We start from the raw sequence: 24,327 nt of genomic DNA, 5'->3' as shown, positions 1-24,327 counted from the left end.
TTAGCTGTGCAGCTAGTGGTCTGGATTGCTATGAGCTTGGAGCACTGAGGAGCACAGGAGCTTTAGACCAGGACAGGGGCTAGCTGGCCCTTATAGTAAAACCTTTTTACAAACCTTGATTGCCTCTGGTTAGTGGGGATGCCCATTTCATGAGATAGAAAAAACATCTAAATTACAAGGTAAAAGGAGAAATTGTGAGGTAAAAGTTATAATTATGAGATTTAAAAAGTCAAAATTTGTAATTAAGATGAATATTCTAATTGCTTGGATTTTCTCTTAAATCTAAGAATTGCGACTTTTTTATCTCAAAAACACTCTATTTTTTTTTTTTTTTTTTTAAATCAAAGCCAATTTTTCATCATTTTCTTTTTTGGGGGCTTTAATTGGCAGATATGGGCTTCCATATCAAGACTCCCTTTCCCCTCCGGTGTTCAGAGCAGCTCTTGCGGTCATATCTTTCAGATCTTGCGCAGGAATGAATATTGTGCGCTGTGCTTGTTAATCCTTGTTAGGATTAGGTAAAGCCTTGGCCACACTGGAGCTGGGTTCAAAATGCCATGGCAACGACAAGAATGGAGGAGGAAAGGGGAGGGGGACAAAACATGAATGGAGAACAGCACGGTGGCTCCTTCTCCTTCTTCTTCTCCTCCCTCTCCTCCTCCTCCTGCTGCTCATTTGTATACAGATTAGTATTCGGTGTGAGGGGATGCTCCTCCGCCTGCTGGCTCCACTAACGCGCCGTCAGCCAGCGCGTCACGAGACTTGAAGTGGACGGCTGGGTGGGTTATATTTAGACTCTGGGGAGGAAAAGATAGGAGCGATTCCTCTTGAATGGGTTGGCTTGGTTTTGACGAGGACTTGCTGTAGTGGAGAGGAGAAGAGGAGGAGGAGGAGGGGTGGCAGCTGCTGCGCACAAATACCAAAATAGGATAGGACTGCCTGCGACCGTCCAGCATGAGCTAAATTGAGGCTCTTGTGTTTTGAAAAGAGAAGGACGGCGTGGAGTGTCGACCAGCGCGAGGCGTTCATGGACATAGGATGAGAGGTAAGGCTGATTAATAAAAGGGGGATATTTGCGCAGTGGTCCAATTAAATACGTGTGACCGGGACAGCTCCATATTGCTGATCGCGTAATTGGACATGTCCCCGCGCCTTTATTTTTTAAAAAAATGTTATTTTCTTTCCTCCAGACACCATGACACACATGCAAGGAATCTACACGCACGACTTCTGCGACGGTGACCACGCAGCGGAGCTCCTGGATGCTCTCCGGCGCTTCTACACCAGCGGCCTGTTCACCGACGTGTCCCTGCAGTGCGGCGACTCCGGACAGGTGTTCCGCTGCCACCGGGCGCTGCTGTCGGCCCGCAGCTCCTATTTCAAAGTCATGTTCACGGCCGACATGAGGGAGAAGTCCAACAGCGTGATCAAGCTGCGGGGGGTGGACAGCGGGGTGCTGGGCGCCCTGGTGAACTATGTCTACACGGCCCAGGTGTGCATCACCGAGAGCAACGTGCAGAGCTTGCTGGAGGCTGCGGATCTCCTCCAGTTTGTGTCCGTCAAGCAGGCGTGCGAGGAGTTCCTCGTCCGCCTCCTGGACGTGGACAACTGCCTCGGGATGCACGCCTTTGCCCAGCTGCACCTGTGCCCGGGCCTGGAGAGGGAGGCCCGCAGGGTGATGCTGAGCAGGTTCACGGAGATCCTGCAGCAGGAGGAGTTCCTGGAGCTGGATCGGGAGAAGATGGGGGCTCTCTTGGCCGCGAGCCTCTCCTCACAGAGGGACGAGGTGCTGATGGAAGCCGTGGCTAAGTGGGTGACACATGACTGGGATCATCGTGTTCTGCACGCCGCAGTCCTCCTGCGCTCCATCCACATAGACCTGGATGAGAGTTACTTCAAGGCTGCTTTAGAGGTGCACAGGCAGTGCTTGGTGAACAGCGAGGGGAAGTTTAAATCCCTGATCTTCCAGGCGATAAGGTCTAATGGTAAGGAGATGCCCGTGAGTAGAAAAATGTCCTCCAGCATGTATGTCATCGGAGGATACTACTGGCACCCCCTGTGTGAGGTCCACATCTGGGATCCTGTCAGCAACACCTGGGTGCAGGGGAAAGACATGCCTGAGCCCGCCAGGGAGAGCTACAGCGTCAGTTTACTGGGGGCAAACATCTATGTGACCGGTGGTTACAGGACCAACACAGTGGAAGCCCTGGACACAGTGTCAGTGTATAACTGTGACTATGATGAATGGACCGAGGGCTGCCCCATGACCACAGCCAGATACTATCACTGCTCCGTGGCTGTGCATGGCTGTATTTATGCCATCGGAGGCTACAGAGGAGGAGCTCCAGAGCAGGAGACAGAGTTTTATGATCCTTTGAAAAAGAAGTGGTTCCCCGTGGCCAAAATGATACAAGGTACGCCAAATGTGAACAACAATAATAACTTTAGTGCACAAGTCAAAACCCATCCACGCGTGCATACCTGCAAACAGACACACAGACCGACATGCATTCAAACACAAGCTCGCCTGTGGAGTGATGTGTTCCTGAGGAGGGAGAGGGACAGAACATGTTCTGGAGCTTTCCTGGAGCTTTCAGTCATGTTGCACCCAAGTCCACCCAAATAATGGAAAGTCAAGTGGAGTTTTGTAGTCCACAAGACCTTTCTGGGGTGTCACAGAAAAAAAAACAACAGTGTTGCAGCATTCTCCTGAACAACTCAAGGAGATTGAAAGCTGCAGTTTTGCTGTGAATCCCCGGAAAGGTTTTGTGGACTTAGTAGAAATTAATGACTGAATTTTCAGGTTTGGGTGATCTTATCCTTTAAGGAATAAGTTCTTGTTCTTAAATGTCGATAAAGAAGCAGATAAAGATCATGTGATTTGATGGAACGCTCCCGAACAGCTTCTAAATGCAACTTGGTCGTAACAGTCGTAACTATGAACCTCAATGAACGCTTTTCTGAAAATATATTTTTGTTTGTGTCAACCAGGCTCCTGATGATTACTGACAGTCGATTCATGTACCTGGTTGTAGAAAAAAGAGGTTATATGCTAATGTTTTAACTTGGCAACAGAGAACCTGCTTTCTGTCTGTATTCACATCATATTTTGCTGTGTTCAGGACACTTCTGGGTGTCCACGATTCTGGAGAAAGATGGCTGATTGTTGAGGTTCATTTCCAGGTCGCCAGATACCGCCACTTTCACCTGAGCATAGCATGTGAATTTGATGCCCTAAGAATAAAACTCAACCATCAATTACTCACTATCTTTCACCTTTGAATGCTGGTGTTTACCAACAGCAACCAACTGACAAGCCCGGCATAGTGTTCCCTTTAAGACGAGGTCCGTGGTTGGAGTGGGCTCAGTTGTCATGACAGCTGCATCGTGTCCAGAATGCAAATATTGTTGAAAAACCCCTGAAAGAAATGGGGGGGGAAGTACTCGAAATGGGTTCAAAACAATATTTTTTATTTCAGCTTAAAGCTTCACCAATCAACATGTCGTGTTAACACAGGATCGCATAACCACTCATGTATGAAAGCTCGAATCTATGGAGCATAACGGCTCAGAATTTTTTATATTTACAATATTAATGAGGTTATAATACAAACTCAGTCAATGATCTTTCTCTTCAGATCAAACTTCCCTCCCTAAAACTACATAGTGCACCTTGAATGCTGAAATTCGGTGAACAAAAAAGCTGGCAAACTAAAAAGCAAGAGCAAAAACAATAAGGGATGTCACAAGTAACACAAGCAGCAAAAGCAGGATAAGGGAACAGACGGAGTGACAACCAGAAAAAAAGCCAAGAAAAATCCAAAGACAGGAAATCTAAAGCCAAACATCACTCATGAGGGGAGTCTCTTTAAATATAAAGCAGGAACTATTTAAACTAAAACCCAGGACCATGACAGCAGTGGAGCACTTGAGCAGCTAAATAGCGAGATATATTTCTTGAGAACCGTGGAGAGGGAGATGGAACTGTGTTGTATTTACAGCTTGTCTCTTTGTGTCAGTCATTATCGACATGAGTGACAGATCGAATCTTTACCTCTGTTTGCTTTAAAGGTGTAGGAAATGCAACAGCCTGCGTAGTGGGAGATAAAATCTACGTGAGCGGGGGTCACTACGGGTACAGAGGAAACTGCACTTATGAGAAAATCCAGGTCTACAGGTCGGACGCCAACGAGTGGAGCATCATCACAATGACTCCCCACCCAGGTACGAGACAAAGAGGAAGAGACAGGAAAAAGAATATGCTGAATGAGCTGTTTTATGATTTGAAATCCTCTGTTTTTCAGAGTATGGGCTGTGCTCAGTTTCTCTGGACAACATGCTGTATTTAGTGGGTGGACAGACGACCATCGCCGACTGCTACAACATGGAGAGAGACGAATGGAGGCCAATATCAGTAATGAAGGAGAGGAGGATGGAGTGCGGGGCTGTGGTGATAAACGGTTGCATTTATGTAACAGGAGGATATTCCTACTCAAAGGGGACTTACCTGCAGAGCATTGAGAAATACGACCCTCAGCTGGACTCTTGGGAGATTGTGGGGACTCTGCCCAGCCCGGCCAGATCCCACGGATGTGTTTGTGTTTTTACTGTTTAGTTTCTTACCACGAATGTTGTCATTATGTGCCAAATAGATCAACTGGTGAGCTGTGTTCTGTCAGAGAGGGCAAAATGCTGCCACGTTCTGGACCGAACAACTGCCTTGAGATAGCTAAGCCAAACTGTGAATACAATGAAGAACAAGCAATATCACTTTAAACTCAGGGGCATCATTTGAGCATTTTAGTTTATCCTGTTTTAAGAGATATGAAGACTGAAAAGAGAGAGATGACCTTATTATAGTATTATTAAAATCCACTTTATATATACACAAAATCCACCTCAGACTATTTATGCAGTAGAGTGTTCCAAATAATGATTTCCTCTTTTTCTTTGCGTAAAAAAAGAGAACTGTACCACTGGGCTGCTACTTGATTAAATAAATCACCACTCTGATGATGTGATTCATGCCTGAATGTCTCAGTGAAGTCCATGTAAGGTACATTGTATTTAATAAGATTAATCACATCTTATGTGAACAGTTAAAATGAGATTTATGTTTGGCTCCAGCCAGCTACTTTTCTTGCTATATATAGAGGTAAAGACTGTCAGCTTTAATGTAAAGAGTTTAGAGTTTATTGGTGTTTGGCAAATTCCTTTGTAGAGTAACTTTCAACCAGGCCATTAAAAGGGCAATACATTAGACTTACAATGCCCTTAAGGCAACATAAATATAACTTAAAAATAATAAAACCAGACCATATAAATTAATAGGCCTACCACAACATTTAAAAGTTACAATATGTAAGATTCTAGTTGAAAACAATACAAAATGACTTTATATGAATTGCCATATCATGAATCTATATATTGTGCTGCAGCGATATCCACTTAAGTTAGCATGCTAGCCAGCAAGCCACGACGCATCCTGGTCCAAGGATCCTATGCTTGTGGAGGCCTACAAATCCAAACAGTTCCCCAGTGTTTCGAGTTCCTAGTCTGGACCACTAGTGGCACAGTAGGCAGGCCCAATCCAGAATTGCAACATAGTCATTCTTTTCTTCCGTCAAACTTAAATTTAATCCTGGTCCAAAGCTCCTTTGCTGATGGTGTACACACTCCTCTAGTGCTACGAGCTCACAGTCTGGACCACAAGAGCTAGAACTAGCCAAAACGAGCTAACAAGGTAACAGCAGCTACAGCCGAGTTAGTAGTTAATTATGAAGCCCCCAGTTTGCAATGAGCATTGATTCACCAGGTGGCCAATTTATACATGTTGTATCTTTAAATTTGCAATCTTAACAGAGAACAGGTGGTCTTGCTCTGCACTGAATTTAAGTTAGCTGCTCTGCCTCATGTGTTCGTCTCCCCAAAAACAAATCCAGATAGAAAGATGGCATAGAGTGAAAATAACGAAGTTAGCGTTTCATCATTTTGTTGAATTTATTAATAACGGACAAAACCCCTGCAGGGCTTGGCAAGGGCTTGAACGAAGTATACAGTATATTACAGCTGACACTTTTATCTTAAAAGAACACATCAGTGGAAAAACAAGAAAAACATCACCTTCAAACTTTTGAGAAAGAACACAAACACACAACATTGAAAAAGCAAAATGTATGAAATAAATAAACATAAATATACACATAAAACAAAAAGGAACAACAAAAATGGTATTTGTTTAAATGACATTCAAGCACAAGTTATATCATAAGTGGCAGCTCATGTTGAGGTGATGATCACTGCCGTCTGTCTGATGTCCTCCAGTTGAGTCACAGCGACACCCTGAGGCCGCTGTGACTTCCATCTCACTCTCTCTCACACACACACACACACACACACACACACACACGCTGATAATATAGCTACTCAGATTCAAGCCATTGGAGAGCTCCAGTCGCGCATGCGCTGAACGAAACCTTTTTGGTCCTCGGTGCGCTCCGTAGCACACAGTTCCACGGCGCAACGTGCGAGCAGAAAAGTGAGGATTTCTGCTCTGAATAGCTAAAACTGCCGCTAGCACAGACTCACCGTACCGTAAGTGTAACTTTGAAAGTTGGTGTAAAGGTGCTTTTACAATTTCTTTAATTATCACCTTGAAAATATTTTGTAGCTTCACAAAAGAAGACATTGTCGTCCTTTCATGTTTGGACAGCATGCTTTTTCTAAGTCGGAGTTACGCAGTGTGACGAAATGATAATTTTAACATTACGCATATCAGTTATTTATGGCTTACCGAAAGCTGCTGCCAATAAAACATCTCCTGTAAACTTGGCTGTACTCATAAAGCATGGTGACTCTGCAGTAAGTGTGCGGACACAGCTGCGGGATTTAAGCTAAGCTATGCTAGCTGCTGGTTAGCCATCAAGCTAGCAGCAGTGGCTGCATGACACCAGGATGAATGAAAACTGTTCACTTCATATGTCAGTGATGTATTCATTTTCATATGTTAGTTTTAATTGGCTTCTTGGATTTAATTTACTGGGTCAAGCTTCTGAAAATATATAATCAGCTGCCAGATGTTTTTTATTTTATTTTTTAAAATTTTTGTTATTGAACTGCTACAAATAGGAAATGACTCATTAGAGAGTGATACACACCATTCTCCCCAAACAAGAGAGAGTGCTGTGTCAGTTTATGGTCTGGAGGACTCCAGAACACCTCTGAAATTCTGGTTCACTTAAATATCAACAAATTAAAAAATAAAAATGAATTCTGTGGTATCTTGCCTTATAGGTAACTTGCAAAAAAAGTAAAATATCAAGTGAACAACTCCTCACCAAAGGCTTTTTCCACTGACAGTGTGTAGGTTACACTGAATAATCCTATAACCATCAGGGTAGCCAATTTTTCTGATTATTAAAGCTTCAACACTCAACTCTCTGCACCCTCCAGGATCAGAGCAGTGCTCATAAGCTTTGGACAACACACAAAGTACGGAAGAAAAACAATTGGTAGAATAAACTAATGCAGACAATATTATATTGATTAACTGTATATACATGTAGCTTGAAGGCAAGTAATTATGATTTTCATTAAAAATTGTGAAAAATGCCCATTTCCCAGAACCCCAACAATCTAGTTTGCAGTGATATACATCAGAGATAAATAATTGCTCAGTTGGCAAATTGTTATGGATTTATTCATTTTAGTTTAGGTTTAAGTTTGAGCTTAATCAACTCAATGTGTCAATTCTTTAACTTATTTTTTTCCTCTAATTTTGGTCTTACTGTTTTCTACCTGCAGAACAATCATGGCAGAAACTCAAGAAGGGATGTCTCCAGTTGAGATGAAAGTGGCACGACAGATAGAGGTAATTCAGATTTTAAATCTACATTTATATTACGAGAAGGCAAGTCAAATTCCAGCTCTGAAAATGTCTCTCATTTCCATCTCTAGTACTACTTTGGGGATCACAATCTTCCGAGGGATAAGTTTCTCAAAGAACAGCTGCAGCTCGATGATGGCTGGGTGACTCTGGAGACGATGCTCAAATTCAACAGGTTTGTTATATTTCGCTCTATCACTACCATACAACACACAAGCAAATTCTTCTTCTGGCTATCAGAATTGACAACTTACCTACCTCGTGCAGAGAGATGGACAGCAGAGGCACGAGGTGCTGAGGTGGCCGGCCCCTTTTATCTCTCGTTTAATCTCCACATTACTGTTTCCCTGTGGATTACAACTATTACAACTCTGTGATTTATGGGATGTAATATTATATAAAAGTAGAGTAAATAATGACTAACCATTTGTTTGGCACCTTACAGAACACATTTTATAAAGTGCTTCGCATTTGCAACAAAAACAGGAACCAATAAAAAGACATTTAATAAAAGCATTCATTTAAAAGTAATAGCAATCATAAATGAATAAACCATGAGACATAATAAAAACTATAAAGGGCAAGTAAATGATGCAATGTTTCACACACTATCATGAGTCATGAATGCTTGTACTCTACATTTGATATAGTGCGTATATAGCTTAATACAGTTTACAGTTTCCCTCAAGATGAATAAAGTTCTATCTCATCTTCCAATTCTCTGATATAGTGCTCTGACACTAACACTTTTTGCTCAGTATGACACCTGCAGTGAAATCTTGTTTCTCAATATACTAACACGGGATATATAGCTGTAGAAAATTGAAAATGAAAGCTGACTAATATGAAAAGATCTGTGTCTGCTTTTAGTCTGTTTCCCAAACGTTTTATTTTTATGGAGACCCACTTTTTTAAAAATTGACCATCTCAACCCAATTGCCAATAGGCCTTATATCACGAAGAGGGAATTTGTGCACCAATAACCACTCCTGACCATTTTTACTACTATTTTAGCATCACCTCACATTGTCTTAAATAAGTAAACCTGCCACGTCACATATAGTTTGTTGAAATCACAATTTTGGGTGTGAGAGAGAAGCACACAGTCGTTTCTATGTGCCTCCCTCTGCCTACTCAGAGCAGTAATCTTGAATGCTCTTAACTAATAATTCTTAGTAAAAAAGGCTCTGTTTAAGATGAGTTTTGTTTAGTTTTAACAGCTGGCATTCAATGCAGGACTTTCTCTCTCCCCCTGACCCGCTGAAGCAGCACCCTGTGTGTCTCCCTGGATATTAAGATTTACAAATTAAGCACTTGAACTACCAACAAGGTCTCCTTATGTGGCCAAAAAAAGTACTGCAGTCTTAACTTAATAAAAGGCTATGGAAGAAATTCTTCTAATATATTTGGCAACCCAAATAAATTATGTTTTGCACAATGTCTCTAAGAATGGCTGCTCTAGAGGGCTGTAGCTGTCATTTGCAGGTAGAGACATTCATGTGCAGGAGGATGTGTTGAATGACGAAGGCGAGTCGCTGAAACAACAGTGAGTGGCTCTCTGTGTGGCTGTCGGTAATCCTGGTATTTACCTGAAATAACACTGCTGTTATGGCATTGTTTTGGTGGCTCTTTCTGCTATTTCCACCACACCATCAACCTGTGTCTGAGATCACAGTCCTAAAAGTAATCTACATTGGTTTTTGCTGATAAAAATAGGTCACATCAGCAATGTGGGCCTTTTTTTAAACACTCAACAAATGATGGCAAACATCTGAAAGGCAGTTCAAAATTCAACAGCTGATGAGGAAGCATTTCCTTTGACCTCGCTAATCAAATCAGATGCCAAAGCTTCAGAAACAAGATGGCAAAAATCATCTTAAAGCAATGTTCAAGAAATTGTGAGATGTAGAGTTAAACAGTTGGAGGTTGTGTGACTGAGAAAGAAGAGAGACAATGATGAGCGATGACTGATTATTTCGTGTACCCATTGTGTGACTCATGACAAGATTAGTGAAAGCCCTCACCCTTGCCCTGAAGTGCACTTGTTGCCAGCCAGATTATATTTAGCCTCAGCATGCTCGCACAAAAAAAGGACATCATTAACAAAACACAATCATGCTGACTGGAAGAGGTATTTATGTAAGGCCATCAGACTCAAAGGCAGTCATATTGACAGCTTGACTAAATGCCGCTGGTTAAAGTCTTCATATATTGAGTCTTGTGTAGACAGACGTCGGTGTGAGTCAGCTGTTTTACTTTTAATGAAGCCAAATTGCATCAAAGAAGAGTGCAGTAGTGATTCAGTTGCCAGTGTGATAAGATTTTTTTTTTTTGTTTACTCTTTAAAATTGAGCCCTGTAGATGGCAGGAAAACATCAGCGATGATTGATCTTGGTGCTGGATTAAAATAAGATGCTGTATGTTGTCTCCACCTTTTTATACTGTCACTACAGTGAAATTAAAGAGTGCGTGCTCTGTAGATCAGGAGAAGAGTACTTACTAAGACCTGTATTCTTTTCCCCAGACTGAAATCTTTAACTACAGAAACCAGCGTCATCGTTGCAGCTCTCCAGAAATCAAAGACTGGCCTCTTGGAAATCAGCGAAGACAAGACCAAAGTCAGAAGGTCTCCAGACAAGCCCTTACCCGAACAGAATGATGAATACAAAGACACTCTCAAACACAAATCTGTGTACATTGTAAGTTGTTTTGTTTTTTTCTATGGTTGCACCCAAATTCAGAATCTGATTTGAATCAATACATTTATCTTGGTAATTTGTATGCCACTTATTCCCACTTGCCACTTTATAAGGTACATTTTGCCATAGCTAATGGAGTCTAAATGTCTGTTCTATAGTAAATAATGAAGGTTATAATGTTTAATTTCTGGAGGATGCATTTTATAGTTCTGTTGAACAGGCATGGTTTTTTTTTTTTTGCCTACATCCCTCAAAATGTCTCATCTTACAGTTTCAATAAAACACTTCAGCCTCAAAACAGGCAGGGTTGTTGTGTAGACTATATTGGTTTCACCTAATAAACTGACATTTGAATAAAAGAACACTATAGGCAAGTATTTTTTTTTCTCCCCTACAGATATTTCCTTAGTGTCATGCCACTCTGTTTTTGGGCTAAATTTACATTTCAGTTATGCACATTCAGACTCAAACTGTGAGCATACTATTATTGTCTCTCTTACTATATACTATTATTATCTCACACTCTCTTAACTTTTCTCATCCAGAAAGGTTTTCCTCTCGAAACCTCCCTTGATGAGATTCAGGAGTGGCTGACTGGGAAAGGCGCCATTGAAAATATCCAGATGAGGAGAAACCTGCAAAGGCAGTTCAAGGTATGTTGAACATATTTCATTACCAATCGTTTTCCCTGGGAATTTTAGGAGATTTGTCCTAATACTTTAATTTCTTTACAGGGCTCAGTGTTTGTCTGTTTTGACACAGAGGAGTCGTCGAAGAAGTTCCTAGAACGTTCAGACATCAAATCGTTCAAAGACAACGAGATGCTGGTGTTGGCGAGGTAAGTTGTTCTGCTTCTTCATTTAAGATTCATCTACAGTGGACAAATGCTTTGTTTTGCTTGAGAAATAGTCTGTACAAGATCTGAACAGGTGCCAAAAAAATTAGCCTAATTGCATTTCGCACCCTTCTAGTCTGTCCAAACCAGATTACTACATTTTCAGAATTTACAGATTTGTTCACAGTTTTAACTCCCCAGGGGGGTAAATGTTAACCACATCTGGGAAACCAGATAATGGAAGTAGTGATATTAGTGCAATGCAAATGGACAGCAGAAAGACGACTTATGCTCCAGCAGGGGTGAATGTTGTGAGTTTTACTCTGCCTTGGAATTTTACTTGGAGACCACCGTGAATTCAAGCTGATCACAGCCTCGTCCGTTTACATGAAACAAAGTGTGTAGTGTTTTCACATGGTATGTTCTGATGGGATTAGTTTATGTCTGAAGTTGAAGTTTTCATCTAGAAAATCAACATGTTAAATTCATCCAGGGCCGTACAAACTTTTGAATATCGCTGTATGTGGTAGTCATTTAATTGCTGTTTTGCTTTCAGAGAAGAATATCATGCAAAGAAGGCGGAAGAAAGAAAACAGTTCAAAGCAGAGACAAAAGCAAAAGCTAGACAGTGAGTACACATGCAGTGCCTTTTTTTAAATTCTAAAAAAATATTTTACAGTTTGTTAAAAAAAAAAAAAAAATACTGACCCTCCTCCCCCAAAATATTATTCAGGGACAAGGAACAAAAGCAGAAAAATGCAGAAGAGAAGGAAATGGTAAGATTCCCTCTGAGCTTACAAGCTGATGTTTTCTAACTGGCGTGGTCACAATAATAATTATAATAATAATTGTCATTTGTCTGGCAGGGAATGCTTTTGGATGAACAGACGGGCTGTTTGTTGAAGTTTTCGGGAGGACTTGAAGACGTTTCGAGAGAGGACTTCCATGAATTGTTCTCTGGCCATGGAAAGATAAAGTGGGTTGATTTTACACGAGGAGCCAAAGAGGTGAGTAAACTTCTGACTGCTCAAGTATCCTACTTGGTGTAAAAAGATCTGCTGTGGTTAAAATTGTGTGTCTTTGCATACAACAAGGGCACCCTCCTTTTCGACGGGAATGCAAAGGAGGCATTCGACAAGGCCAAAGAAGCAAACGGAGGGGAACTGACTATCAAGGATAGCAGCGTAACATGGCAGCTGCTCGAGGGAGATGAGGAGAAAGAGATGATGAAGAAGATAGTTGAAGCTCAACAAGAGACGTTCAGATCCAAAGGCAGAGGTAAAACTTGTTTAAAACTGGCAGCTGATCAAAATGTAAATCCAACTATTTTAGATCATCAGTGATTTATTTGCAGTGTTAATAATTCAGTGATGCATCTTGTGTGTCTTAAAAGGCAACAGAGGACGAGGAGGCGGACGGGGAGGTGGACGAGGAAGAGGAGGTCGTAGGGGAAGAGGTGGCAGAGATGGAGGCAGAACCGAGTTCAGAGGCAAAAAGACGAAGTTTGACAGTGACGATGAGGACAACGGTAAGCTCTGAGCTGCAAAATGTGGTTTTATGGTGACGTTTAACTATTTACATATTTAATCATATTCTACCTTTTGTGTGATTTTCATTTTTTTTTCTTTTTCCTCTAGAACCCGCAGCAAAGGTTGCCAAAACAGAAAATGGATCTTAGTCAAAAACGTTACACCCAGATTTTTTCTTCTTTTTTGAAAACGTTTATTATAAACAGTGATAATGCAGAGGCAATTTAAATCCATTCCAGTCAAACTGTCAGGTGTTGGAGAATCGTAGGAAGTCCACCTGGATGTCAACCTAGAGAACAAACAGCAAAGCTTGGCTTTACTTTTCAGCCTTTTTAATTAAGTCCCTGTATCTTGTGCCTCTCTCATTATTTGTGTACCCCCCCCTAACATGTATTTGATTTTATCATATTCAACAAAGAACCGCTCTGACATTAATTTAATTTCACCTGAACGATTAGCTGGGTTTTGTAAGACCTGTGATGTCTAGAATCTGTGTGCCATTATGTTTTTTTCCTGTAGATTTCCTACATTGAGTGATGAGATCATCTGCTTTGCTATTTTTAAGTTTGCATATGTGAATAGCAAATAAAACATTTGTAAAAACAAGTAGAGATCTGATTGACGGTTTTCTCAATTTCTGCTAGAAAACGTGTTCCCGGAGAATGTATGAATGATACAGTGCATGAGCTTACCGATTTCTTTTTGTGGAACTTGTAAGATGCTGGCAAGTCATATCTTAGTTCTGTAGAGAGAAAACATACTGTGTGTGTGAATGTTTAACAGGGTTTGTACAATGTCTTAAAGTTTAGAAAATGCCTAATTTTAACCATTAACTTTTCAAGGTTTATCTGGTGATTCATCTACACTAACCCATGTAAACCAAAAATCACATCTGAAATTAAGCAATCTGGCTGTGAAAGGTAAAATAAACAGCTGTTAAAATAAAGTGACAAATACATGGATTGGTGTGGGTATGAAAGTAAGGTACATGAAAGTGCTTGAATTTTCCTATTAAAAAGATGTAAGAGCCCTTTTTGTAGTTGAGAAGATGATGTACTGTGTTCCTCTTACCTGCTATTACTTCCATCTTCACTCCCCAGTCATTAGCCTTCTTCTGTATGTGCTATAACCGATGAAGAACACAGCTTTCAGTCTCCATATCATTTACATTTAGCACACCCTTATAGTAATTAATACATACATCTTGCCCAAGGACACTTTGACATGCAAAACAGGGAACTCGAACTAACATCCTTCCGACAACAAAACGCTGGCCCTACCACTGAGCCACTGCCGCAATGGCCCCATATCAGATCTACACATTTAACTTAAAGACACGAAATGACTTGAGATCTGAATTGGATCTCCAGTTTTGTGGAATTTATATAATTTGTGGTTTGAAAGGTTTTGGCCTTTTAATGGAAAAAAGCACAGTTTTTAGTAGTCACAGCTTTCAACAGAACATGCACTGATGTAATTTTAATGGTAAGTAACCAGAGACCTGAAAGACTTGGAATCTGATCTGGAGTTCTCTATACCAAATTCCTGTAGGTGTAAGAGATCAGGATACTGAATGTACCTCTCGTGTCGATGTTTTATGGAGTGAATACACGGCTGTCTTTGCCATCGTTAAAGCTGTCTGCAGGAACCTCATGTCCATGCCTTGAATAAAGAATCAAATGTAAAAATACATGCAAGTTCATTGGTCTACACTTTTACACCTTAAGATCACAAGGAAAAACACACAGCCTGTGACCACTGTTTTTAAATCTCTTGTGGCTTCAGAGAGCTTTTTACAGCCACATTCAGACGATCTACAGGATCAAACCAGTTTCTGACTCCTTCAAACACTTTGTGTCAAAATCAGGGAAACTCCAATTTGTCAAAAGACAGTATTGTGGAGCTTTGTTTTTAAAGCCACATTCTGCAATCATGCAATGGTCTAAAGTTTTCTCATGAAGTGGTAAACAGGGTAATTTTTCCCAGCCCTAACATCTATCCCATATTACCTGAACATCTCATAAAAACATGAGGAAGCTAACCCCTTATGATGTCATTACAAATATTTTGGATTGTGCTTGGGGTTGTTTTCCCTCCAAAGAGCCTCTGTTATGTCCCATATAAAAGGATATTTTGATCTCTGCTGGGTCATTTGTTGTTAAGCTTCTGTTCCATCTGTCTCTCACCTTTATAGAAACAACAGCAGTAATTCACTAGAGGAACCATTTACTCTTGAGGGCTCACCTTGATTGTGTTTCGTCCCAAACGGTGGGTTCATTATTACTGTGTCAAACTTTTTCTCATACGCCTTTTCCTCCAGAGAGCACAGGTCACACTGGACCAGATCCAGGTTGGAAATCTCAAATTCCTCCACATTTCTCCTGAAAATCTCCAGTGCGTCGTTGTCAATGTCGAAACCGACGCACAAACTGAGTAAGACGGAGATATAGGAATTGATTATATTGACTTGATTAAATGAAACAGTGTGATGTGATGGACTGGTCGATGATCTTACCCTGCATCAAGCATCGCAGCTCCGATGCTGAGGACTCCACAGCCACATCCCAGATCAGCCACCAGTTTCCCCTCAATGTCATCAAACGTACTCTGGATCGTATAAAGCATGCATGCTGAGGGGAAAAGGGCAGAACGTGAACGAGAAAGATGAACGCTATGAAAAACTACCTCTCTTATAATCACATGATGTCACCTCACCTGCAATATGAGGACTGGTTGGATATTGTTCAAGAAGGATTTTTGGCTCTTCAAACACGTCCACCTGCTGCAGGCAGCTCTCTAACTCCTTTAGTTTCATTATTAGCGACGGTGGTGTCCTAAACTCTCGGTGACAACCCCGATAAATGATCCCTGACTGTTATTTTTCGGCTAGAATCTCTGTGAGTTGATACTTTGTGGAGTGAGCATGGTCGAAAAAGACTTCCGGAATTGTGCGCATCAACCAAAACAATCCGACTCTGATTCCGGAAGGCGTGACAGTAGTTCCTCTGTTGGTTGGTTGGTTTTATGAAAATAATTTAGTGAATGTAAAGTCTTAAACATTTTTCGTGGGACATGTTAGTTCACTACAGTACAACTCATAACAATGCTGCAAAAAGAAAAAAAAACAATAAGAAGAAATTAATTAAATCACATCTTTTAATGTAATTAATGTTTTAATTATAAGATCAAATGTATTATAATTTATTTAAATGTGAAAATAAAAATAAAAGTGAACAAAAAAGAAATAATTTGATTCGATAATTTGACTTATAACTACTAAATGCTATATACATTTACATTATGTATCATGAGTGCATGGGTACTTAATAGATATATAGATATTAAAAACAGTTTTCAATTAGACAACACTTGTAGATTAACCATATCACTGTCTTTACTAGTAGCATATAGCGTTACATTCAAAACAATATATGGGGGCAATTTAGAAACATTTGTTTAAAAAATAATTAATACATGTTCACACTTGAGTATTGTCAGCCATATGAAATGTGTCAAAAGCACAGAATTAGTTTTCCTTGCCATACTGTTTCAGTTTTTGATCAAACAAAATGTAAAAAACAAAAAAAAAATGTAGTTGGGGCTGTGGAATTATAATATCAACTGTAAAAAGAAATAATTTTTTTGTCCCTTGTCTTTATTTTCAAAAACTATTTAGAATGTCACCGTCTTGACGTTTGATAGTTTCCCCGTTTTCTATGAGGTGAACCATAATGTTTTGCCATTGTCACTCTTATGGTAGGGAGGACGGTCCCATCTGTTACCTAGAAACAAGTACGGCACTTATGACTGTGCTGATCTAGTTAAACAGGAAGCAGGTCGCTGACTCTGCTCGATCAAACACATAATCCCACACCTGATTTATGCTCACTCACCGCACTCACGCAGCGCACATTACATTTGGAAATCGTTGGCCAGCAACCACGTAACGGCGGCTATCGCGAGAAAGCCCGAGAACATGGAAACAAGACAACAAAAATAAATTTGTGGACAACAAGCCAGAGTGCATGATGGCGGCGTCGCTGCTGCGCCGGGACAAGAAAGCCACTGCCGCCCACTTGAAGGCAGACTTAAATCGGACTGACAATAGCTCTGGGCTCCGGCAACTCCAGGAGCTGCTCGACGCTGTGCTAAATCCCGAAAAACCAGCGGCGGACACTGAAGCTCTTGACTGGTGTAAATGTCTAATTGCAGGAGGCGAAGGTTTCGAGGAGTTCTGCAAAACGGTCCGGTCCTATGACAACGCGACTCTGTGCGGACTGGTTTGGACGGCCAATTTCGTGGCATATCGATGCCGGACCTGTGGCATCTCTCCGTGCATGTCACTGTGTGCTGAGTGTTTTAATAACGGAGACCACACGGGCCATGATTTCAACATGTTCAGGAGCCAGGCTGGTGGGGCCTGTGACTGTGGAGACAGTAATGTCATGCGAGAGAGTGGGTAAGTCCAAGCTAGCTGCTAGCTAAGCTGGCTAAGCTAACTAACGGGTTAGCCAGTATTGTTTTGACAGGTCCTGGTGGGAGAGGAGCTAAGTTAGCTTATGCAATATCATGACCTGCGTTGCCAGTGTCAGTGTCCAGTTAATTCTGTGTAAGATATGTATACGACAGTCAGCTGCACTTTTGAATATTACGATGCTCCTGTCATTTATTAATAGGACTAAGCAGCTCTGCTCAGAGGCTTAGCAAGCCTTGCTAACCATAACAGTCGTTCTCGTATCAGCAGCTGTAATTTCTATGGATCTATATAAAGATATATGACTGCTTAGCTGTGGTTCGGGAATATAATTATCGTGATATAAACGTGTCTTCTTTTATTACTGATTTACAGTTGAGTGATGGCTATAATTATATGTTAATGTAATTGCTCTGGGATGAATGCTTCTGTCTTGTGTCTGTCTGACTGCCCATCGTAACTCCATTCTTCATGATAGATTTTACACTCAGAAACCATAATGCACAATCATAGTTTAGATGAAATATTTAATGACTGACTCAAAACTTCTGCACACATTATTAACAGTATTTTATATATTATTACCTTGAGTGAAAGAAAACATAATGATATCAGATTTGGTATGTGTCAAGCAGCTGTATTAGCACCTGTGTGAGTATGGCAGTGGCCAACTTAACAGTTTAGTTTTGGTGCTTCTATTAAACATCACTTTGTTGCGCCCTGATTTGCCTCATTCCTATACAGTCTTGTGTAAAATGACCATGAGATGTTGTACATAGTGTCTTATTAGGGGTCACATTATGTACATGGGAAGACATACAAAAATATTGTCCTGGATTCATACCCTGGCCAGTGCTTACCTAGTACCACCTAAGCATGGGATAAATGAAAATTGTACGTCACACTTATCCTGTCCAACATAATTGTGATTTCATGATACTATCCCTATAATTGTCAAAATGTTCAGAATTTACTGGAATCACTTCAACCACAAAATTTCTTATGAAGCAAGTATTTTTATTGCATCACAGGAAATCATTTTTTAGTGAAAACAAACAAAGAATCTTAATTAAGGTAATAATAAATCACAATGTCTTACTGCACAATTAGTGGATAAAAATAAATGGTGGTAAACTCATCTCCCTGTCATTCTTTAGTTTGAAAATAGTGGACTATTTACACACATGTGATTTATCTTGTTTTTTGTTGTTGTTGTTTTTATTGCAGTCCCTGTTATAAATCTTTTGTTGGCCTACCCCTAGTCCCAGCCTTCTTTACTTCTGTCTTTACCTGAACCCCAATCAGTATTTAGTGTACTCGACATCTATAATGTTGTAACATTTTGCAGGGCTATTATGGAGCCTTTATTTGAAATGTACCTAGTTTCTGGTGTAACCTGTTAAAGTGGTTTAAGCTGGTGAAGAATTCAAACAAAAATAGATTATGTAAGCAGTGAAAGAGAGAGAGAGAGAGAGAGCAACTGAAATGACTGCTTTAGTGTTTGTGAGAGGTCTGCAACATTAATGTTTATTTTCTCTCTGACAGGTTTTGCAGACGGCATCGGTTGAGAACAGGGGAGAATGTCCCCTCAATACCTCGAGACCTTCTCTTGATGTCTGAGATGGTTCTTCCTCGCTTTATCCTGTGTATCATACAGTATCTGAGGGATGGATACATTGAGCCAGGTGAAAACACTCCTGACCGTCTTAAACGAAGGCTGTAACTTTGAAAATATTGCTTTAAATCTGTCTGTGTCCTTCAAAACTCAATATTCAAAAGTATTTCATACTCCCATTTATTTAGATTTTGACATTTTATGTATGATACAGATCTCCTGTTGCATATCAGTGCGAAACAGCACCTGCTGTGCAAGCTGGGTATCAGTGTTATACAACTGTTTACATCCAAAAGTATGTCACAATGTCCTAAAACTGATGCTCATATCTCTTATCTTGCTTTACCAGACACATCAACTGAGAGAGATCTACAAAAAGTCCTGCAGCAGCTGGAGCCTCAGATCTCCTTCCTGGAGGAGCTCACAAAGATGGGAGGAGCAATGAGGACTGTACTGACAAAGATCTTGACCAATCAGCAAACATTCAAGGAGTTGAGCATGGGTAAATATCTACCCTTGAGTTTATGTTGGTTTTAGTTAATATTTTCTCTTTTGATTATTGTGATTATATTGATATATTATTATATTATGTGAACATTTTTATAACTTAAAAAAAAAGAAATGCACATACTGGAATTTGAAACTTTCATAGTTACCCTACAAGGAATTTGATAGTCTATTGGTCCCTTTTATCATCTTTATCAACAAGCCATGTACCCTGTCATAGAATAGCAAATACACACACTGATTTCACTCGTCTCACTAATACCCATATTTTGATCTTACAGTAATAAATGCAGTGTCTGTTTTGCTTCATTGTTGCAGGCCAAGAGGAGAACCTGTATGCTAAAAAGAACTATGACAAGTATTTGTCAGCCTTGAAAAATTCAGGTCTGGTGTCTGTGGAGGAAAAAGCCCAAGGTGCTACTGCTGATGTCACTGTTGGTGCAGAAGGAGGTGCAGGAGCATTGGTCCTCTTGGGTAAGATAAACTCTCAACTTTTTTGGGAGATCTAAGCCATATAGGTGGCAGAGTTCCTAAGTTTTTGTTGTGTATGAACATTGACAGTAATCATCCCATATACATTTGCTTATCAACTTTATTGAATTCTTGTGTATAGATGTTATAAAAATTACTTGAGGTATCACATTTTTCGAAGATAATATTTCATGAAATTATAGTAAAAAACCCTTGTGTTTCAGCCCTTTTGAGGGTCATTGTAAATGATTATGATGATGATAATAATAATCATTGTGCAACAAGATATCATAAAACTGAGATAGTTTGTAAGATGACCATTTGAAAGCCCAGTTAGGAGTTCTCTTTTGCAGCAAGCAAACAGAAAGTCAAACAGAATCAGAAGAATACTAAATGCCGAGTAAATAAATTAAAAAACGTGATGATTTGTACTAAATTGCACAAATATGCTTGTTGTATTAAGCTTTTTCAGGTAATGTTCATGCATAATATCAGATGTTTTAGATAAACAAATAAAGTTCATCTTCCAACAGCACACACCTCAGCAGTTATTTCTAGAAACTGAACATTGCATGCTTGAGTTCAAAGTGGAAGTGTGTCACATGTTATTTTTAATACCCTGTAATTAAATTGTCAGTTTTACAATCTGTGATATCTTCGGTATGTGCATGTGTTTGTCTAGTGAAGTGAAGATTGTGCTGCCTGCAGCTAAATTTTTTTCTTGGTTTTCTTAGGATCCACTGCACCTGCAAGCCCAGATGAGTCTAATAAAGAGGTATGTGCCAGACATAGAATAACCAGTTGTAGCCATTTTTAATTTAATCTGTGTATATTTGGGATTACTTGACCCTTACATGATTAAATGATTAATCAATACCAGAATGGTTTGGAATAATTTTTTGTGTGTTTATGTGACCTGATGTTTTCATGAACTATTTTAATTTGCTAATAACTGACCTACAGTTGCTGTTGGACATTTTGGTGAAGTTATTGAAATCCATGTTGTTTTTGTTTTTTTCTCTCAGGAGGACCAAGATGCAGGGCAGTCTGTTGGACAGAGGAAGAGGGTTAAGCTGAGCAGCAGTACCAAAGGTAAATGTAAAGACAATGTAATGTACCACTGTATGTTACATAAACATCCCTTTCTTATTATGTGCCCTTTCTGCCCTCAGACCCGTGCATTATTGAATCTCTGAAGCACAAATGCTTTCTGGAGGAGTTGCTCTTTTGGACAATAAAGTACGAGTTTCCTCAGAAGATGGTCACCTTCTTACTAAACATGTTGCCAGATCAAGATTACAAGGTAAATTATCTTGCCATGTTAACATTTATTTGCAAATAACAGATGCATACCTAGCCTTCTGTTGTAGTATAGTTTCTTTGTATCTCATGGTATAGACTTTCTGGTAAATTTAAATGATGCCTGCAGACATTTACAAGCAAAAATGTTGGAACAGTAAGCTTACTTTTGTTTTTTTCTCATCCTGTCTGACAGATCACTTTTACGAAAACCTTTGTTCAGCATTATGCATTCATCATGAAAACACTGATGAAAAGCCACGAGTCGGACACCATGTCCAACCGCATTGTACATATTAGTGTGCAGTTGTTCAGCAACGAGGAGCTGGCTCGACATGTGACTGAGGAGTGTCAGCTGCTGGACATCATGGTCACAGTCCTCCTCTACATGATGGAGAGTTGCCTTATTAAAAGTGAGCTTCAGGGTAAGTTGTCCCAGTGCATTGGATCATTCTGATTGAACACTTCAAGTCAGTATGAAGCAGGTGGCTGACGTAATTCTCCTTTTGGATCACCACAACACACCCCATGTGAATAGCATGAGATTTTCTGATAAGTTTCATTTGAAGCAATTGCTGATTTTGCAGACTGATCACTAATATTTTTCGCAGCATGCATGATGAAACTGATATTCAATTTTATAGATTTAGCTGAGATGTTGTGACTCAATTTGTCGAACTGTAGATTCTGTGTCTTGGATAGGCAAGGATGGCATCATACCAGGAGATCATTATTTTTATGTTAGCACTTCGTCATTGGCTCACTATTCATAAATACTGCACTTCCTCATTTTTTTTGTAGGGTGAAATGGGTTATATATGAAGCTTGTGGAATATTTTAAAAAGGAAAGCTGGACTGCTTTCAAAGAATAAAATGCAGCTGTTAATTTCATTTTGTATTTTTAAATATTCTTAGTGCAGAATTATAGATGCACAGATGTTTCATCCCTCTGGACTGTCTCATGAAATACATTTTTGAGTGAAGTCCAAAGTCATATCAGAAAAATTGTGAAAAACAACATTCACTGTTTCATAAAGCCTGATATATCATTAAATGTCTACGGTTATTCTGAGAAAATGACTTCAAACAATGCATTGGCTATCACAGCAGTCGGTGATTAGTTCGATAGTTGACAACTAATTGTTGTTGCTCTAAACTAAATGCATACTTAGCCCAAATGCTTTTAACTTAATCTTTGTGTGTTTCCTGTGTTTTTTTTTTTTTCTTTTTTCTTCCCTGTCTTAGATGAAGAAAACAGTCGCCATGTTGTAGTGAACTGCAGTGAGGCTCTGTTGAAGAACAACACCTACTGGCCATTAGTTAGTGATTTTATTAACATCCTCTCACACCAAAGTGTAGCGAAAAAGTTCCTGGAGGACCACTCATTGTTGATGCTGTGGATGAGCTTTGTGTCATTTTTCCAAGGTAAGTCATAGTTTGATGGCTAAATGGTTGATCAGCTGCACATATATTATAGAGTGTTTTCGCCTGAGCAACACAAAGTGCTCCATTGTGCCTCTCATTCAAACATTGATGGAAGCAGAGTTTGAGGTTCAGCATGCTTGCTCAAAGACATTTTAACCTGAGTAGCCACTGGTGTTCAATAGCTTCTTAATGGCTATGCATTGCCGTTGTTTGCTTATTTGTTCTCATGCATCAATTATGAAAGCTTTTTCACATAAATAGAAGTTTTGATTGCAGAACTTAATATTTGTTGCAGGACAGAGGCCCTGGGTGCCCTGCTGTAAATCTACCTTTGATCATTCAGATTTAAACAGTTGATTTAACTAATTACTTCTGCTTGTGCAGATTTTCAGTTAGACTTTATTAATCAACGTTATGCTTTGTCAGACTTCATCTATCATCTACTAATAATAATGCCCAGCAGGGAAAAGTTAGTCTCCCTATGGGATTAAAATGGGGCTGTGTGACTCTTTGTAGTTAGAAATGTGGTCAGTGCTGCTCATTTGCCATGTATGCTCTACCCTAAAAATAACACTCCCCCCTGCTCAGTGTGCTGGAGTATCCATTTGCTGACGTTCTGTTCACAGCTCTCCCTATTACATTGTATGCAAGACTGCTGCACTGCTACCTTTTGACACATTTGAGAAATTGCTAATATGCTAACACACACACTTGCAGACATCTTAAAATGTTCATGAACAGAAAAAATATTTATAGACCCTGCGTATATATTTATATACTGAATTTGAAGCATTGAAGCACACATTTTAAATCCTGATATTTTTTCCCCCTGATTGTTTTCTCATTTGGGCATTAACATGCGGTGACTTTCAAACCATTTTCTGCTATGATAGGTATGAACCTGAATAAGCGGGAGCTGAATGAACATGTGGAATTTGAGTCTCAGACATACTATGCAGCGTTTGCAGCAGAACTTGAGGCCTGTGCACAACCAATGTGGGGTCTCTTAACACACTGCAAAGTCAAAGTAAGTCCTGTCTGTAAACCCTCAGAGCTGCATTTACTTACTGTATAACCATATTATTTTTTAAAACTTTTTAAATCATCTGAACAGGAGACACAGGAATATACTAAAACTGTGGTGCGCTACTGCTTGGAGACCCTGCAGATCTGGTTTGATGCCATTGGCTTTATTGACGAGGTAAATGTAAAAGCCATACTGCTGTATTTACAAGGAAATGATTTCTCCTTGCCTGTTTCTCATCATTGCTCTTATATCTCTTACAGCCTGCTCCAAATCAAGTGACATTTCACCTGCCACTGCACCGCTACTATGCCATGTTCCTCAGTAAGGTATCTCAGAGCCTCTTACTCTTCAGTACTTACTCTCATTCTTACTCTCTTACTATTTCAGCAGGATATTATTGTGTTTTTCATGCGTTTAAAATGTATTTGGTTAAAAAAAAAATCCTCAGGCTGTGAAGTGCCAAGGCTTGGACCTGGACAGCCTCTTGCCTGACCAAGAGATGCTTATGAAGATCATGGTGCATCCACTCCAAATCCAGGTATGTCAGGAGAGGCCTGTAAA

General features: G+C 39.9%; 4 protein-coding genes across 9 annotated transcripts in view; 3 read left to right on the top strand and 1 right to left on the bottom strand.

The window, feature by feature from the left end:
• The first annotated feature begins 503 nt into the window (after positions 1-503).
• On the top strand, positions 504-5,021 carry klhl23 (kelch-like family member 23). Its single transcript, XM_037109765.1, has 4 exons — positions 504-1,045; positions 1,191-2,414; positions 4,072-4,224; positions 4,305-5,021. The coding sequence occupies exons 1-4, from the start codon at positions 1,039-1,041 to the stop codon at positions 4,613-4,615; spliced, it is 1,695 nt and encodes a 564-aa protein (XP_036965660.1). The 5' UTR covers positions 504-1,038; the 3' UTR covers positions 4,616-5,021.
• A 1,419-nt stretch (positions 5,022-6,440) lies between these two features.
• ssb (small RNA binding exonuclease protection factor La) lies at positions 6,441-13,559 on the top strand. The gene is made up of 12 exons (XM_037108995.1): positions 6,441-6,594; positions 7,804-7,870; positions 7,957-8,060; positions 10,410-10,584; positions 11,130-11,237; positions 11,319-11,422; positions 11,976-12,047; positions 12,153-12,195; positions 12,286-12,426; positions 12,514-12,697; positions 12,813-12,947; positions 13,057-13,559. The coding sequence occupies exons 2-12, from the start codon at positions 7,811-7,813 to the stop codon at positions 13,095-13,097; spliced, it is 1,167 nt and encodes a 388-aa protein (XP_036964890.1). The 5' UTR covers positions 6,441-6,594; positions 7,804-7,810; the 3' UTR covers positions 13,098-13,559.
• On the bottom strand, positions 13,125-15,965 carry mettl5 (methyltransferase like 5). The gene is made up of 7 exons (XM_037108996.1): positions 15,664-15,965; positions 15,464-15,578; positions 15,193-15,377; positions 14,528-14,610; positions 14,020-14,071; positions 13,641-13,690; positions 13,125-13,237 (listed from the first exon to the last, which is right to left on the bottom strand). Exons 1-7 carry the CDS (start codon positions 15,761-15,763, stop codon positions 13,196-13,198), a joined length of 627 nt encoding a protein of 208 aa, XP_036964891.1. The 5' UTR covers positions 15,764-15,965; the 3' UTR covers positions 13,125-13,195.
• A 632-nt stretch (positions 15,966-16,597) lies between these two features.
• The window catches only part of ubr3 (ubiquitin protein ligase E3 component n-recognin 3), a 43,256-nt gene continuing 35,526 nt past the window's right edge, over positions 16,598-24,327 (top strand). For 2 of the 6 annotated variants that reach the window (XM_037108989.1, XM_037108988.1), the window contains exons 1-13: positions 16,598-17,407; positions 18,968-19,107; positions 19,387-19,539; positions 19,863-20,018; positions 20,750-20,790; positions 21,041-21,107; positions 21,188-21,318; positions 21,511-21,739; positions 22,560-22,739; positions 23,633-23,766; positions 23,854-23,940; positions 24,027-24,092; positions 24,215-24,304. In XM_037108989.1, coding sequence (XP_036964884.1) covers positions 16,974-17,407; positions 18,968-19,107; positions 19,387-19,539; positions 19,863-20,018; positions 20,750-20,790; positions 21,041-21,107; positions 21,188-21,318; positions 21,511-21,739; positions 22,560-22,739; positions 23,633-23,766; positions 23,854-23,940; positions 24,027-24,092; positions 24,215-24,304 — 1,908 coding nt within the window. In that variant the 5' untranslated portion in view covers positions 16,598-16,973. The remainder of the gene's footprint in view (positions 17,408-18,967; positions 19,108-19,386; positions 19,540-19,862; positions 20,019-20,749; positions 20,791-21,040; positions 21,108-21,187; positions 21,319-21,510; positions 21,740-22,559; positions 22,740-23,632; positions 23,767-23,853; positions 23,941-24,026; positions 24,093-24,214; positions 24,305-24,327) is intronic. The other 4 variants (XM_037108990.1, XM_037108991.1, XM_037108994.1 and 1 more) reach the window with 4 other exon arrangements.

Source organism: Acanthopagrus latus, chromosome 9, assembly GCF_904848185.1.
Source record: "Acanthopagrus latus isolate v.2019 chromosome 9, fAcaLat1.1, whole genome shotgun sequence".
Lineage (NCBI taxonomy): Eukaryota > Metazoa > Chordata > Actinopteri > Spariformes > Sparidae > Acanthopagrus > Acanthopagrus latus.
This window is presented reverse-complemented; position numbering and strand designations above follow the sequence as displayed.